This window comes from Nicotiana sylvestris, chromosome 7 (assembly GCF_000393655.2).
Source record: "Nicotiana sylvestris chromosome 7, ASM39365v2, whole genome shotgun sequence".
NCBI lineage: Eukaryota > Viridiplantae > Streptophyta > Magnoliopsida > Solanales > Solanaceae > Nicotiana > Nicotiana sylvestris.
In genome coordinates, this window is record NC_091063.1 from 159,602,124 (window position 1) to 159,619,376 (window position 17,253).

General features: G+C 39.8%; 1 protein-coding gene across 1 annotated transcript; it reads left to right on the plus strand.

Annotated features, from left to right (window-relative positions):
• The first annotated feature begins 15,795 nt into the window (after positions 1-15,795).
• LOC138874029 (uncharacterized) lies at positions 15,796-16,604 on the plus strand. Its single transcript, XM_070152531.1, has 2 exons — positions 15,796-16,300; positions 16,420-16,604. The coding sequence occupies exons 1-2, from the start codon at positions 15,796-15,798 to the stop codon at positions 16,602-16,604; spliced, it is 690 nt and encodes a 229-aa protein (XP_070008632.1).
• The last annotated feature ends 649 nt before the right edge of the window (positions 16,605-17,253 follow it).

Here is a 17,253-nt window from a genome sequence, read left to right on the forward strand (position 1 = left end):
AAAACATGGGGTATAATGATATATTATAACATAATAATATTCAGTTTTGAGAAAAACTCGACTTGTATAGTAAATTGATATTATATAATGATGCAGTTATAGAGAGGTCTGATCCTATTAATATAGGGCATGAGGCATTGTTGTTTATAAGTTACCTAATCCATATTTACCTAGAAAACATTTATTAATTTTGAAACTAGTCCTTTTCAATTTATTAATTTGCCTGCTTAAGGTGAAACATAAAGCATATAGATAGACCTCATTACCATAGGGTTTGGCCTCAGACATATTTCTTGATCAAGAAAAAAAGTGCTTTGCGTTAGTCCGGGCAGAAAGGATAAAGTCAAGGGAATCAGATAATGGAACAGCAAAGCGAACAAATAGGGATTAGTTTTTCTGGTCAGAGTACAAGTCAACTCTACAGCTGTTAAAGTTGTTGCATTGTACTCATAACAGTGCAACAACACTGTTTCATAACTAGCTCTGTAAGTTCCATTTGAAGATCAAACACCTTTTTACCTTCTTCATAATTTGAACCAAATGCAGCTCGTGAAAGTGTATCAGAAGCCAAAGTTTCAAGATTGGGCCACAAATCCAACTCATATGACCCTTTTTGTGAGACATTCTTTTCCCATTTACTTACCATATCACAACAACTTGAGTCAAATATTGGTACCTTAATCTATGAAATATAAAAAAAATTATCAAATATAATGATTTATAAAGTAAGTGCAGACAATTAAGAATATTATTCATATGATAAATTAATAAAACTTAAGTTTTTCAAGGTGGAAAGCAGGGTTGATGATTTTACGATGTCTTAACCATTTGTATTTGTTAACTGCTGCTAATCCTTTTATTAGTAGCTTAACTATATGATAATTCTGGACAAGAGGGGTTGCTCTGATGGTAAGCAACCTCCACTTCCAACTAAGAGATTGTGAGTTCGAGTCACCCCAAGAGCAAGGTGGGGAGTTCTTGGAAGCAAGGATGCCAAGGGTCTATTGAAAACAGCCTCTCTACCCCAAGGTAGGGGTAAGATCTATGTACACACTACCCTCCCCAGACCCCACTAGTGAGATTATACTAGGTTGTTGTTGTTGTTGTAACTATATGATAATTCTCTGGCTTCAGAACTTTGTAAGGCTTTGAGAAAATATCCTCAATGATTTCAACATCATTGGTGAACCCAGCTAGTCTTGGCCCAACCCATGTAAAAGCCATTTTACCCGCAATTATTAATTTGGTTATACCAAAAAAACACAAAATATATGCATGATAGACGGATATTAATAACTTTAAGCAAAAAAAGGTGTATACGGCTAAAATCAGGCATACCTGATTTTCATATTTGATCGAAACCAGGGAATTGCACCGAAGGTCGGCCTCGTAGTACGAAGACAAGTTATCGAGTTCAAGAATCGAGGTTCCTATCGAGATCGAGGCCAACAACAATCGAGACCAAATATGACAGACATCGAGCAAAGTGTAATAACAAAAAAACGAGATATCCGTGACCGGTCGAAGATCACGACGGAAATCCCGGAACATATTAAATCAAGGACGATTGTTTAGGCTAATCATTGGATTTGCCCCGAAATTAGAATTGTACCACAGATAGAATTCCTCAACTACATAAAGAGGGTTCTAATTATTTTGTAGATACCTTACATTGATGCATATTAAAGCAATACAATATTCTCTCTTTAATTTGCACTCTCTTGTTCATCACCTTGCCATATTTTTTACTATTCTTGCTTCAACCCGTTTGAGGGCATCCGAGCTCGAGGGACGAATTAATTGAAATACTGGTTTGCTTTATCTTATTGTCAATTTTTATTACTAATCTTTAAATTTATCAATTGATATTGGGTGAAATCACGTGTCCTTAAAACCATATTATAAGTTTAATCGTTATCTAGTTTTTAGGGTGAACAGTTTGATGCCTACCGTGGGACTAATGATAATAGTGATTGCCTGGTATTAATTATCATAACATACACTACTTTACGCTTGTTCTCGAGAGTGTTTTTGATTTCAGGATCAATATGTCTAACTCGCAAGCAGTACCCACTCACGTCGACGACGGCCTCGATTTCCATGGAGAAAACGATAATGTAGATGCCCCAAGGATTGAAGTGACTCAAGCTGGCAATGAGGGAGTACCAATCGCAAACCCCATCAATGTTAGTTCATACATCGCCCTCAATACAAATCTAGGCATCGACCTTGAAAATAGTGTTTGCAGAGATGCCCGAATGGCCGATCAGAATGCACAAAGTGGTGGAAAAGGCAGAATTATCCTTAGAATGATATTCAAAATATTTCAGACTCAACAAGCTATGATAGCGCAGCTCCAAAACCAGCATCGAGCACCAAGCACAATTGAGTTCGAAACATCACAAGAAGTAGTTCACATAATCGAACTTGTATCGAAGAAATCGAATCCCAATGAATCGGGGACTGATCCTGCTATTATGAAGATGCTCGAGGAGCTCACTAAGCGGATCGAATCAGGTGAAAAGAAAATCGAGTCTAATGACAAAAACATAGAAACGTACAACTCACAGGTTGACCAAATACTGGGGGCACCCCAGATTTTGAAGGGTTTGGATTCAAAGAAGTTCGTGCAAAAGCTATTCCCTCTAAGTGCGGCTTCGAAGCCCAATTCTAAGAAATTCTGTGTGCTAGAAATCCATGAATACAATGGGACCACCGACCTTAGTGATCACGTCACTTCTTAGACATGTGCAATAAAGGGGAATAACTTAGAAGATGATGAGATTGAATCCGTTCTATTGAATAAATTTGGTGAAACATTATCGAAGGGTGCCATGATATGGTATCATAACTTACCACCTAACTTTATTGATTCGTTTGATATGCTTGTAGATTCATTTTTGAAATCCGACACCGGAGCCATTAAAGTTGCCAAAAGGGAATCAGACTACTTCAAGGTAAGACAGAAGGATCACGAGATGCTCGATCACCGATGATTGGGATGTTCAAGATTTTGCACAAGGTCTCAACACTCGGAGCTCCATAGCTTCACAACAATTGAAGCAAAATTTGATCGAATATCCAGCTATCACTTGGACCGATGTACGCAATTGGTATCAGTCGAAGATTAGGGTCAAAGGAATGATGGGGGATAGAGTTCTTGGGGGAATATGAGCAATAGTGGTTTTGATAGGGATGTCAGGTCCAAAGAGGCACCTCTACTATCAGAACATAACTTCAACATCGATGCATCAGGTATTATTTCAGTCATTTGTTGGACTAAAGATACTAGATAGCCCAGACCCTTACAGACCGATCCAGCTCAAAGGAACCCCAATCAAATGTGAAAATACCATGGTACCCATGGTCATAGAACCGAAGACTACAGATAGTTGAGGGAGGGGGTAGCCTGTCTATTCAACGAGATTCACTTTCGAGAATTCTTAAGTGATCGAGCCAAGAACCACTTCAAAAATGGAGATTTTAACAGGCTGAAGGAGTAAGAAGAGCCACAACATGTAAATCATATGATCGTTGGTGGGATCGATATCCCTAAAGGATCGGTATTCAAATGTACCAAAGTGACAATCACGAGGGAGAAGAGAACTTGGGACTACTTACCAAAAGATACCTTATTTTTCAATGACGAAGACGTAGAAGAGATCGAACAACCTCACAACGACACACTGGTAATATCTATCCTTATGAATAATATTCAAATTAAATGTGTGTTGATTAATCCAGGTAGCTCGGCGAATATTATTCGATCAAGGGTCGTAGAGCAACTCGGCCTCCAAGATCAAATCGTGCCCGCAGCTCGGGTATTTACCGGCTTCAATATGGCAAGTGAAACCACCAAAGGGGAAATCATTCTAAAAGTCTAGGACCATCCAAGAAACAAATTTCCACGTGATCGAAGGCGATATGTGGTACAACGCACTGCTCGAAAGACCTTGGATTCATAATATGAGAGCAGTACCCTTGACGCTTCATCAAGTTTTGAAATTTCTAACATCGGAAGGAATCAAAATGGACTACGGTGAACAACCCACCGCCAAAGAAATGTTTGAAATTGATGAGGTATTACCAATATTGGCACTGTCATCAACAAAGGGATCATAGTCAAAGGGAAATAAAAAAGTCAAATAGCAACCACAGTCACCGTCCTCGACCCGATCAAAGGAGAGTGAAACTTTTGAGGATGATGATTATATGATACCACGAACCTTCATAATCCCCTATGATTCCGATGCCAAAAAGTCAATGGTCAAAGAGCTGGAACAAGTCATACTGATCGAGCATCTGCCTGATTGAAAGGTCTACCTGGGCATGAGGTTAACTCCCGAGCTCAGGGAATAACTCATTAAATTCCGTGTTTAAAAATGAATTGTTTTACTTGGTCCCATATTTACATGACAGGGATCCCACTAGAGATTACCACTCATCGATTGATCTTGGACCCAAAGTTCAAACCGGTAAAGCAAAAGAGAAGGCCCCAGTCCGAGGTTAAGCATGCATTCATCAAGTAATGTAACCGAACTTCTCAAAATAGGGTCCATTTGGGAGGTAAAATATCCCGAATGTCTAGCAAACGTAGTTGTAGTCCCTAAAAGGGGGAACTGACTTAGAATATGCGTAGACTACAAAGACTTAAACAAAGCATGTCGTAAAGATTCTTTTCCTTTGTCGAATATCGGTCACATGATCGATACCACGGCCAACTACGAGATCCATAGATTTCTCGATGCCTACTCCGGGTACAATCAAATACAAATGAACCCGGAGGATCAGAAAAAGACTTCATTCGTTACTAAGTATGATACTTATTGATATAATGTAATGTCGTTTGGGCTAAAAATACTGGTGCTACTTATCAATGCCTAGTAAACCGAATGTTCGAAGATCAAATTGGTAAATCAATGTAGGTTTATATTGATGACATTCTAGTTAAGTCCATACGAGCAAAGGACCATTTAAAACATTTGCAGTAGACCTTAGACATATTGAGAAAATACAACATGAAGTTCAACTGGGAGAAATGTGTATTCGGGGTTGGTTTGGGCAAGTTCCTTGGCTTTATGGTATCAAATCGGGGGATAGAAATAAATCCCAATAAAATCAAGGCAATCAAAGACATCACCATTGTTGATAATGTCAAGGTTGTACAAAGGTTAACAAGGCGCATAGCCGCCCTAGGTCGATTTATTTCGAGGTCCTCGGATAAGAGCCACCGATTCTTCTCACTCCTTAAGAAAAAAATCAATTTTGTATGGACACCGGAATGGCAACGAGCTTTGGAGGAAGTTAAACGATACCTGTCAAGCCCGACATTGCTTCACACCCCAAAGGCGGGCGAGAAACTTTATTTGTACTTAGCGGTCTCGAAAATAGTGGTAAGTAGGGTCTTAGTTCTAGAAGAGCAAGGTATGAAATTTTCTCTTTATTATGTTAGTCGGACCCTAGATGAAGCCGAAACCCGGTACCCACACTTAGAAAAAATAGTGCTTGCTTTAATAAGTGCCTCTAGGAAGTTAAAACCATATTTTAAATGTCACCCAATTTGTGTTGTAACCACCTACCCCCTTCGCAACATTCTGCTCAAGCCTGAACTATTACATCCCATACTTTAATATTAGGATGAGTCCTAGTAATCCATATGAGCTTGAAGGGATTAATACCATTCATGAGATTTTAGAGGGTTTGTGACTGTGTTATTATAAGATCCCATAAGTTTAACAACTTTGATACCGTTAGATATTATGTTAGTGTGGTATTTTTTTTAAGTGGAGTATTTTAGTAAAAGTTTTATAAGTATAGTTTTGGATAGTTACATTATTACTATTTTCACATATGGTAAATTATACTCATAATATAAGAAAGTTTATGAGATTTTCTTTATTGTAAAGATAGAAATTATTTTCGCACAAGAAAAGAAGGTTATCTTTTTACCATTTTAAGAATTAAGCGTACGAAAATTTTTATTCTTTATATGAGATTAGGAAAATTAAAAGTTGAGAAAATATATGTATTTTTACATGTATGTTTTAATGAAATAATTGTTTATGTATTGATTTTATATGGTACTACATGACCATGATAGTAAGATGTATAAAGTGTGTTAAAAGTGAGTAATATTTTATAATTTGAAATAATTCTTAATTATGAGCGTAATTGGTAATTATCTAAAATATTTTGGTTAAGTCTAAATTTCCCCACGTGGAAGCAACACATGATCCATTAATGACTCTTCAATTAAATTGCAAGATGACACCTTTGAGAGGGTTTGGCACCTAAGTCATCACTTTAGAGATTAGCCTATCCTTCTGTAATTCTAATATAAAATTCTAACATATTTCACGTTAAAATCAAAATGCTCTTTGAATTTTGAATGCATGTGTAACGACCCGACCGGTCATTTTGAGAATTTAAGCTCCATACAGTCGCATAAGGTCTTGAGTAGCTTCGTATTATGTGTTATGACTTGCCTGCGTGGTCGAGTTCAGTTACTGGATGATTCAGAGTCAAATGAGAAGAAGGATTCTAGTCTTGAAAAGTAATAATTATCATTCCTCGACTTGCGTGTGCAGTCCGTATAATTTTCCGGAAAGTTTTTATGTGAAAAGTGGATTAAAATGTGAAATAGAGTTTAAAAACTCAATTGAGTTGACTTCGGTCAATATTTTGAGCAAACGGACCCGAATTAGTATTTTGATAATTCAAGTAGGCCCGTATCATGATTTGGGACTGGGGCGTATGCCCGGAATCAAATTTGAAGGTCCCTAGCTCAAGTTATAGCCATTTAACAAAAACTAGAAATCTAAAGGCTAAAGGTTCCCAAAGTTTGACCACAGATTTGACTTTATTGATATCGAACTTGGATAGAGTTTCTGAAAATTGGAATAGCTCTGTTATGCCAATTATGACTTGTGTGCCAAATTTGAAGTCATTCTGAATTCAATTGATATGTTTCGGCACAGGTTTTGTAAATTGAAAAGTTTAAAACTCATAAGTACGAATTGAGGCGTAGATTGTAATTTTGATGTTGATTGACGTGATTTGAAACCCTGAGTCAGTCTAAATCATATTACGGGACTTGTTGGTATATTTGAAACGGATCCCGAGTGGATCGAGCGAGTTTCGGGGTGAGTTTTGAGCGAGATCGGACATTGCGACACTCTAATGTTGTTCCGGAACGTGGAGGGTGTGAACCGCACAATTCCATGTGCGACCACACATTTTTGAGTGGTGTAGAACTTGAAAAAGTGCGTACCATAGTAGAAATTTGCTGATCGCGAAGACAGAGTGCAGACCGCACAATTTTGTATGCGCCCGCACTTCTGAAGAATCCGCATGTTGTTGGTCCGACTTCGGAAACTTATATCTTCTGATCTATAAGGAAATTTGAGATGATTAAAAAAGGAAAGTTGTAACCATTTGAATCGAGTTTTCAGAAATATATTATAATAGTCATTTGAAAATATGTAGAGAAAGTTATGGTGAAAATGCTGAAGCCTGGAAGCGGAGAGGCTCAAAGGTGCGGACCGCACCATTTTTGTACGGCTGCACAAGCTGACAAGTGAGACCACACATAGTGAGTTCAGAGAATGCACTATATAACCGAGGCTTATGTTATTATTTTCTTTTTGGACTTTTGGAGCTCAATTTGAGATGATTTTTCGTGGGGTTTTCAAGAAATTCATCGGGGTAAGTGATTCTAACTCAGATTTAGTTAATATACATGAATGTATCACTGATTTCATCATTTAATTAGTACTTTGAGATGAAAATTTGGGAAAAATTGTAGAAACTTCATAAACTATAATTTGGGAATTTGAAGTTCAACTTCCTTTATTTGGGGCTATTTGACTCATTTCAACTTCCTTGTTGTTGACATGTGTATTGTGGGATCCTTTCTACATGTTATTTTTCCCTTTATTGAACGGTTCCCTTTATGCCTAGCATTCTTTATTGTGGTTATGCCTTGTGAACTGGTTCTACCGTTTCTATGTGATTTAAAGTTCTTGAGTGATTCACTCGCCGCACTTTGTATTATTTTCATTGTTGTTGTAGTACTTGTTGTGGTGATGTATGAGTTATGCCGTGCTATAATTGTTATCTCTGTTGGTTGCGCTGCATATTTACATTTGGGACTACGGGGCGGTATTCCGGTAGATCCCCCTATTCTGCATATTTGCTTTGGGACTACGGACTGGTATTTCGATAGATCCCCCTGCACATTTATGTTTGGGACTACGGGACGGTATCCCGGTAGATCCCCCTGCATATTTATATTGGGACTACGGGACGGTATCCCTGTAGATCCCCATGTTCTGCCTATTTACTTTGGGACTACGAAACGGTATTCTGAGAAATGCCCCTGAACATTTACTTTTGGGACTACGGGACTACGCACCAAAAAGTGATCGCATCCTACTCCGCACTACTATTGAGTAGCGAGAGAGGGTCGGAGCAGCTTTTACCCGATTTAGGGTCTGGATCGATTTCCACATAGAGCTAGAATTTGGAATCCAGTATCTATCTAGTTTAGGATTGTGTATGTGTTCCAAATTAAACTTCTAACCATTTTTGTGGTTTTCGTTTTACTTCTACTATTATCAAACTACAAATGGTAAATGCAACTAGATTACGCTAAGAGTTAATGTTACAGGTTGTTCAAATGGTTTAAAAGGCACTAGGGTAGTGACTTTTGCCTAGGTGGTCACTTGACGGGTACTTGAATCTAAGGCACAATTGACATAGTTGGGGAGTATTATATAACCGTTGCGCGACTTTACCCACTCTACACCTCTCGGTGGTTCTAGTGATTTTGCCCGAATTGGCTTTCTCAAGACCAATTGGGTATGCAAATTTGCACAAGCAACTAAGGTTCAAGTTGGGTATTACTCTCTCGAGGTTTAACCCATTGAGACTATCAATCTCTTGAGTATGCCCCAATTCCTTGTTGGACCAATTTCGAAGACTTAGGCTCTCTTTCTCAAGTAGAGCCCAAGTCAACTAAAGACAAACTAGTGTTTGCAACCACTAATTCAACAATTAATCATGAAATTGGCCCAAATATTAAACACTCATAGTCAATTTAGCCCTAAAATACAAGACCTATCAATTACCCACACTGGGGTTGAGCCACAACCCTAGCTTATGGGTCTAGCTACTCATAATTGAAGAAAAAAAAAAGAAATAGATGAAGAAAAACTCATATTAATTAATCACTAAGGTAAATAACAAGATTTAATGATGAAAAGTAGATAAAATTACCCAAAATAGCTAAGAATCTTGAACCCACGAGCGCATCTGCTTAATTACAATATCTGATACCCTAAAAATGGGAAAAAAGCTATTCATACTAAGCTAAAAATTCTGGACAAAAATGCCACTGCAGGGTAAGCGCGGACCGCACAAAATGGAGTGCGGCCGAACTAGGGCTCTTGACTTCAAAATCCAACTCTCTGAACTCAGGCAATGCATACCGCACAGAACAGACTACGGTCGCGGAAGCTTCTAGTGTGGTCCGCACAGAATGGACTGCGGACCGCATTGGCTTGAAACTTCAAAACTGGCATCTCTCTGATTCTTGAGTCTGCGGACTGCACTAAGTCGACTGCGGCCGCATTAACTTCAGTGCGGACCGCACAAAACCTAGTGCGGCCGCATTGCCTTTGTGCCTGAATGTCGACCTCTCTGAATCCCCTAGTGCGTACCACATAGAATGGTGTGCGGCCGCACTAGGCCTGTTTTGCTTGAGCTTTGTCTTGTCTTGGGACTTGTGCAAGTTTCACTCCTTTTTGAGCTGATCTTTGACATTTTGTCACTTTGTTGGTCAAATCTGCAATCAAGCACAACTTGTGAGCCTTTTGGGACTATTCTGTATGAATTTCTAATCAAAGCATAAGCAAGAAGGAGTATAAAATGCGTTAAAATCCCTAGTTATCAACGGTATCTTGGGAGATCCTCTGTTATTATCACTGTGTCTGAGCTGTTGTCTTTCATTGATGCCATTCCTGAGTAGGCACAACTATGTTCTATCCGTTCTTCTCCTTAATCTTACTAGCTGGTATGAACTATGCTAGGACAGTTGCACAAGTATACATGTGGCTAAACACCCTTATCGGATAAAAGGCTTTTCGATATTGATGAGTATAGACACACACCCTTATTTATTTGCCTTCTATGTGAGAATGGCTCTATTTGGCACGTGAGTTCTCAGTATGATTATGATGTGTGATGAGGGAACATGATGCCTAGTGTTAGGGTTTTAGTATTGAGACCCGTATTGTAAGATTATGAGACGAGGTGTCTCAAGGTGACTTATATTCGAAGGTTATCTATTAGAAAAGATTATATTTGCAAGGTGCTTATTTTAAAAGAACTATTTTGAAATGTTACAGGATGAATTATATTCGAAGAATATTTATTTGAAAGGATTATATTAAAAAGGCATTTATTCTAAAAGAACTATTTTATAAAAATATTCTTTGAAGGAAGTGTATTTTGAAATATTTTTATTACTTGAAGTATTTGACTATTCGAATGAAGTTTGTTGGCCAAGGCCTAATGTGAAAACTGTCGTAGTTGCTGAGTTATTACTTGTCTTTACTATATAAGTGATTTCAGATTTGGGTTATATTACCGTTCATTTTTCTGTGTTCTTATTATGGAGTTGCGCTGTTACTTGTTGTTTCATTTCTTATTGCAATTACTGTATTGTTAGCCATATTGTGTAGTCGTTATATATAGATATCATGTCCTTTTGTTTCTATACTCACACTTGTTCATTTTATTAGACCAGTAGGTGTCCCGACTTTTCCTCGTCACTACTCCACTGAGGTTAGTCTTGATATTTACTGGGCATCACTTTGGTGTGCTCATACTATACTTCTGTATATTTTTTACAGATCCAGGTATTTGCTCGTTAGAAGTTGTGCGGAACGTTGCTGTGGAGACTGAAGGTAAACCTGTTGCCGCGTTCGCATGCTTCGGAGTCACCATCCTATTTTTGTATTCACACTGTTTCACTTATTTCCGAATGATTGTATTTAGAAGTTGTATTAAACTCTGTAGAGCTTATGATTTGTACTACCAATTTTGGAAAATTGTAAATTTTGTAAAGATTTCTATATCGAGACTCTTAGATTCTTTTTTATTATTGTTATTATTTAGTAAATGTTAGGCTTACCTTGTCTCTAAGACTAGGTGTCATCACGATACCTATTTGAGCAAAATTTGGGTCGTGTCAGCATGAAAAGAGAAAAGATGCTGGTTTAGCCTTCTATACATCGCAAATTCCTGAAAAATGGTAGGCAACTTAGTAACGTGACATTTCTGCTTAAACAAGAATTCGAGCAAGAATATCATACAACTTTTTCCCTACTTCGATCTGTCATTACATGTTGTCGCAATTGATGTGTGTTGGAAGGATTCTCAAAAGAATTTGCTCATGTATGTTAAATCTAATCCTTCTTTCTTTTGGCATGATTCAAGTAACGATACATAAACAAAATGCTATTCTATAAATGGTTCTACTCTTAGTAGTTAAGGATGTCTTTGTTATTTATTCATGTAAAGTGATATTCAAGCATGTCTAAGTATGTGATGACCTGACTGGTCATCTTAAGAGTTTACGCCCCGATCCCCTGTTAACTACTTTCCCCAAGTTTATTTCTACTATTTTGATTTACCGGGATGCTCGGTTTTGAGTTTCGGAGAGTTTTGGGACACTTAGTCCCTAAATAAGAGCTTAAGTGTTGGAAAGTTGGCCGTAGTTGGAACAGTCTAAAGATGGCCTCAGAATGTAAATCCAATGGTTCTGTTAGCTTCATTAGGTAATTTCGGGCTTAGAGGCATGTTCGGATTGTGTTTTGGAGATCCGTAGCTAAATTGGGCTTGAAATGCCGAAAGTTCAATTTTTGAATTTTCCGGTCTGATAGTGAGATTTTGATTCAAGGGTCGGAATGGAATTCCGGAAGTTGGAGTAGTCCCGTAGTATTGAATGTAACGTGTGTGCAAAATTTCAGGTCATTCGGACGAGGTTTGATAGACTTTTTGATCGAAAGCGTATTTTGAGAATTTTGGAGTTCTTAGGCTTGAATCCATGGTTAATTCGAGGTTTCGATGTTGTTTTCGGTGTTTTAAGGATTGGTACAAGTTTGGATAGTGGGTTGTGACTTGTTGGTGCCTTTGGTTGAGGTCCCGGAGGCCTCGGGATGAATTCGAATGTTTGACAGAAAGATTTTGGACTTAGAGTTGCAGCTTTAGCTGCTGGTTCTGTCATAACCGCACCTACGGTTTGGGTTCCGCAGGTGCGGTGCCGCAGAAGCGGCTAACAGGCCGTAGAAGTGAAATTAAGGGAGGTCAGCAGGTTCCGCAAATGCAGGAGATTTTCTGCAGAAGCGGAACCGCATATGCGAGTTGGAGACCGCAGGTGCGGAAATTGGCCCTTTAATGAAAAGTCGCAGATGAGACCTTGGCTCTGCAGAAGTGGGTGGCCGCAAATGCGGAAATCACTAGGCAGAACATATAAATTCTTGTCTTCGCGAAATTTAGTCATTTTTCATCTTTTCAAAATAGGAAGAATCTTGGGGAGCACTTTTCAAGAGGGATTTTCAGAGGAGTTCATTGGGGTACGGTCTTTGGTCCCTAAACTCGTTATTAGAGTGATTTTTATCGAATTAAGCATGAAAAATTAAGGAAAATCAGTGGTAATTAGGAGGTTAGGACTTATTTAATTAGAGACTTTTGAGTGATGATTTGAGGGACAAATTGAGGTCCGATTTTGGTACTTTTGATATGACTGAACTGGTGAGAGTGCGAGGTTTCTGGAAATATAAATCTTACCCGATTCCGAGACGTGTGCCCGAGGGGCATTTTGGTCATTTTACATAATTTTGCGTATTAGCTTAGAATTTAATTGTAGAATCAGTTACTTGAAGTGTTATTTACGTTATGCAATTGCATTGAATTGATTTGGGCCATTTGGGGTCGAGTACTTGTGGAAAGAACGTTTGTCTCGAGTTGATTTTGAGCTGGTTTGAAGTAAGTGGCTTGTCTAACCTTGTTTGGGGGACCTTCCCCTTAGGATATAATATATTTGATAATTGAAATTCCTTGTACGTGAGGTGACGAGTGCAAACTTGAGCTAATTGTTGAAAATCCAGTTTTACTTTAAGTATTTCAATTTAGTTCCTTTTTCCTGTTTTATTCTACTTGCGAATTTAGCCTGTTGTAGTTTAGAAAAGCATGTTTAGTTGAGTTAATTGCCTATTTGCTTAAACTGCCTTAATAGCAATACGTGAAGCATGTTAGGTTAGAATTAACTATTTACCTGGTACAAAATTAGCATTAAATTGAGTATTCTTGTGTTGCTCCTGTGTGTTTTTAATTTGGGACTACGGGATGGCATCCCGGGAGATCCCCTGTACGTATTTATGATCTGGGCTGAAGTGCGGGATACCAAAAGATCCCTAGCACGTATATTGATTTTACCAAGAGATCCTCGGGATACCAAGAGATCCCTTGTATACATAGAGGATACCAAGAGATCCTCTAGATACTAAGAGATCCCCAATTATCATCCTTGTTATGAGTGGTACTTCCTTGTGGTTTGCCTTTATCTCTGTTTCTGTTATTGTACTCTTATTATCCTATATAGATTCTTACTGTAGATTCTCAATTGTATTATTTATCCTATCCTATCATCTTTATATTTATTTAATCTCAGTAGGGCTATGACCTTCCTCGTCACTACCCAACCAGAGTTAGGCTTGGAACTTACTGAGTACCGCTATGGTGTATTCATGCCCCTTCTGCGTATGTTTTTCATGTGCAAATCCAGGTACCGCTACTCAGGCCTACCATCCTTGAGGGAGGCAACTGCTTTATAGACTTCGAGGTACATCTGCCACATCCACAGACCGAGGAGTCCCTTTCTATTCCTGCTTTTAGTATTTAGCCCTTCTGTATTTTTCTGCTCTTATTAGACATTCCGAAGTTAGAGCTATGTAGTATTTTTCTTAGCTTGTTATTTGTGGGTTTCCGGGTCTTAGATTTATGTATTGGTAGTGAGAGTTAAATATGGTGTATGCCGAGCGACACATTTAAATATTGTTACTACTTTATTTCTATTTTAAATTGTTTTACTTCCGCAAATTTTGGTTGTTCTTCCGCATTTAAGCTTACCTAGTCATAAAGACTAGGTGTCGTCACGATGGTTCATGGAGAGCGAACCGGGGTCGTGACAATTTGGTATCAGAGCTCTAGGTTCATAGGAGTCATGGATCACAAGCCGGTTTATCAGAGTCTCGCTGATCGGTACGGAGACGTCTGTACTTATCTATAAGAGGCTATGTAACTGTTAGAAAAATTCCACTTTATTTGATTTTCTTATCATGCAATATTTTGAAATCACAATCCTAAACTTCTGCCTTCTATTTTGTCATAGATGGTGAGGACACGTGCTACCCGAGATGATCAGGCACCTGCGCCCCCTACTGCAGCCGTCAGAGGTCGGGGTCGAGGCCGGGGTATAGGCCGAGGACGCGCACGTGGTGTAACCAAAGCACCTGTGCGAGCTACTGCCAAGGTACCACCAGCAGTTCCAACCAGAGTCCAGGCACCTGATACGCGTACTGCCACTACTACTCTAGATCTTTAGGAGACTCTAGCACAGTTCATGAACATGTACACCACTCTGGCTCAGGCAGGGTTGTTTCCCCTTGCTACAGCCACATCTCAGGCCGGGGGAGGAGCACAGACTCCCACTTCCCGCACTCCTAAGCAGCGAGTGCATGTTGAGAAGGTCCCTAAGATTATCCTTGTACCGCCTGCAGTGCTAGTTTAGCCTAAGGACAGGGCACCGGATTCTAAGAAGGAGCAGCTGAGGCTTGAGAGGTTCAAGAAGTACAAGCCTCATATATTCAGCGGTCTAGCATTGAAGGATGCTCAGAGATTTCTAGATGAGAGTTCATGCATTCTCCGCACTATGGGTATATCAGGATCGAGCGGGGTTTCCTTCACTACCTTCCAGTATCGATGAGCCACCTATGAGTGGTGGCGCACCTATGAGTTAGACAGTTTGGATGAGGCTGCTTCACTAACTTGGACTTATTTTTCAGATCTGTTCCTGAGAGAGTATGTTCCTCAGAGCGGCAGGGAGGCATGCGAGTTTGAGCATTTGTGCCAGGGTGCTATGACTGCCTCACAATATGTTGTCCGTTACACTAGTTTGGCTAGGCATGCACCAGCCTTGGTTTCTACTGTTCGTGATAAGGTTCACCAGTTTATTGAGGGCCTTATTCCTAGCATCAGGTGTAGCATGGCTCGTGAGTTGGAGATGGATATTTCTTATTAGTAGGTGGTGAGCATAACTAGGAGGATTGAGGGTATGCATTCTAGGAAGAGAGAGAGGAGAGGGAGGCCAAGAGGTCTCGAGAGTCGGGCAATTTCTTTGGTGCCCGTGCCCCAGCAGCAAGTCGTCATGGTAGGGGTTATATGAGTCGCCCTGTTCATTCAGCTCTTCTAGTAGCCAGTAGTGTTCCAGCTCCTCCTAGACCTCAGGAGCCTTATTATGCACCACCGATATCTAGCGCGCCTCCTGCGCGAGGTGCTTTCAGAGGTTAGTCTAGCAGACCTAGCCCGAGCCAGTCACAGCCGCCATGTCCTCCCAGAGCTTGTTTTGAGTGTGGTGACACACGCCACGTGGTGAGGGATTGCATTAGACTTGGGAGGAGTGCACATCCACAGACCTCTCAGCCACAACATGCCCCACAGAGTTATCAGGCTATGATTACAACTCCAGTTGATACCCCACCTACTCAGCCAGTTAGAGGTGGAGGTCGGGGAGGTAGAGGTTGCCCTAGAGGGGGAGGCCAGGACAAATACTATGCCCTTCCTGCCCGTACCGAGGCTGTTACCTCCAATTCTTTCATCACGGGTATTATATTGGTTTGTCACAGAGATGCATCGGTTCTATTCGATCCAGGATCTACTTACTCTTATGTGTCTTCTTATTTTGCTTCGCATTTGAGTGTACCTATAGATTCTTTGAGTACCTCTATTTATGTTTCTACTCTTGTGAGAGATTCTCTTATTGTGGATCGCATTTATCGGTCGTGTTTGGTTACTCTTCGTGATTTTGAGACCAGAGCCGATTTATTGTTACTCAGCATGGTTGATTTTGATATTATCTTTGGCATGGACTGGTTTTCACCCCATTATGCTATTCTTGATTGTCATGCCAAAATCGTGATGCTAGCTATGCCAGGTGTACCGCGTGTTGAGTGGAGGGGTACTTTAGATCACACTCCCAATAGAGTCATTTCTTTTCTTAATGCACAACATATGGTTGAGAAGGGGTGTGACACACATTTAGCTTATGTGAAGATGTTAGTATTGATACCCCTTCAGTTGATTCAGTTCTAGTAGTACAGGAATTTCCCGATGTGTTTCCAGCTGATCTTCCAAGCATGCCGCCTGATAGAGATATTGATTTTGGCATTGATATGTTGCTGGGCAATCAACCCATTTCTATTCCTCCGTATCGTATGGCTCCTCCTGAGTTGCAGGAGTTGAAGGATCAGTTACAGGAATAGCTTGATAAGGGTTTTATTCGGCCTAGTGTATCACCTTGGGGTGCTCCTATCTTGTTTGTGAAGAAAAAGGATGGTTCTATGCATATGTGTATTGATTATCGCCAGTTGAACAAGGTTATAATGAAGAACGGCTATCCTTTGCCTTGCATTGATGACCTGTTTGACCAGCTTCAAGGCGCACGAGTGTTTTCTAAGATTGATTTGCGCTCAGGTTACCATCAGTTGAAGATTCGGGAGCCAGATATCCCGAAGACTGCTTTCACGACTCGGTATAGTCATTACGAGTTCCTTGTTATGTCATTTGGGTTGACCAATGTCCTAGCAGCCTTTATACATTTGATGCACAGTGTGTTCCGGCTGTATCTTGACTCTTTCATCATTGTCTTTATTGATGATATTCTGGTGTATTCCCGGAGTCGGGAAGATCATGAGCAGCACTTGAGGACTATGCTTCAAACTCTGAGAAAGAAGAAGTTATATGCTAAGTTCTTGAAATGTGAGTTTTAGTTGGATTAAGTGGCATTCTTAGGCCATGTGGTATCGAGTAAGGGTATTCAGGTGGATCCAAAGAAGATAGAGGCCGTGTAGAGTTGGCCCAGACCATCCTCAGCTACCGAGATCCGCAATTTCCTTGGTTTGGCGGGCTACT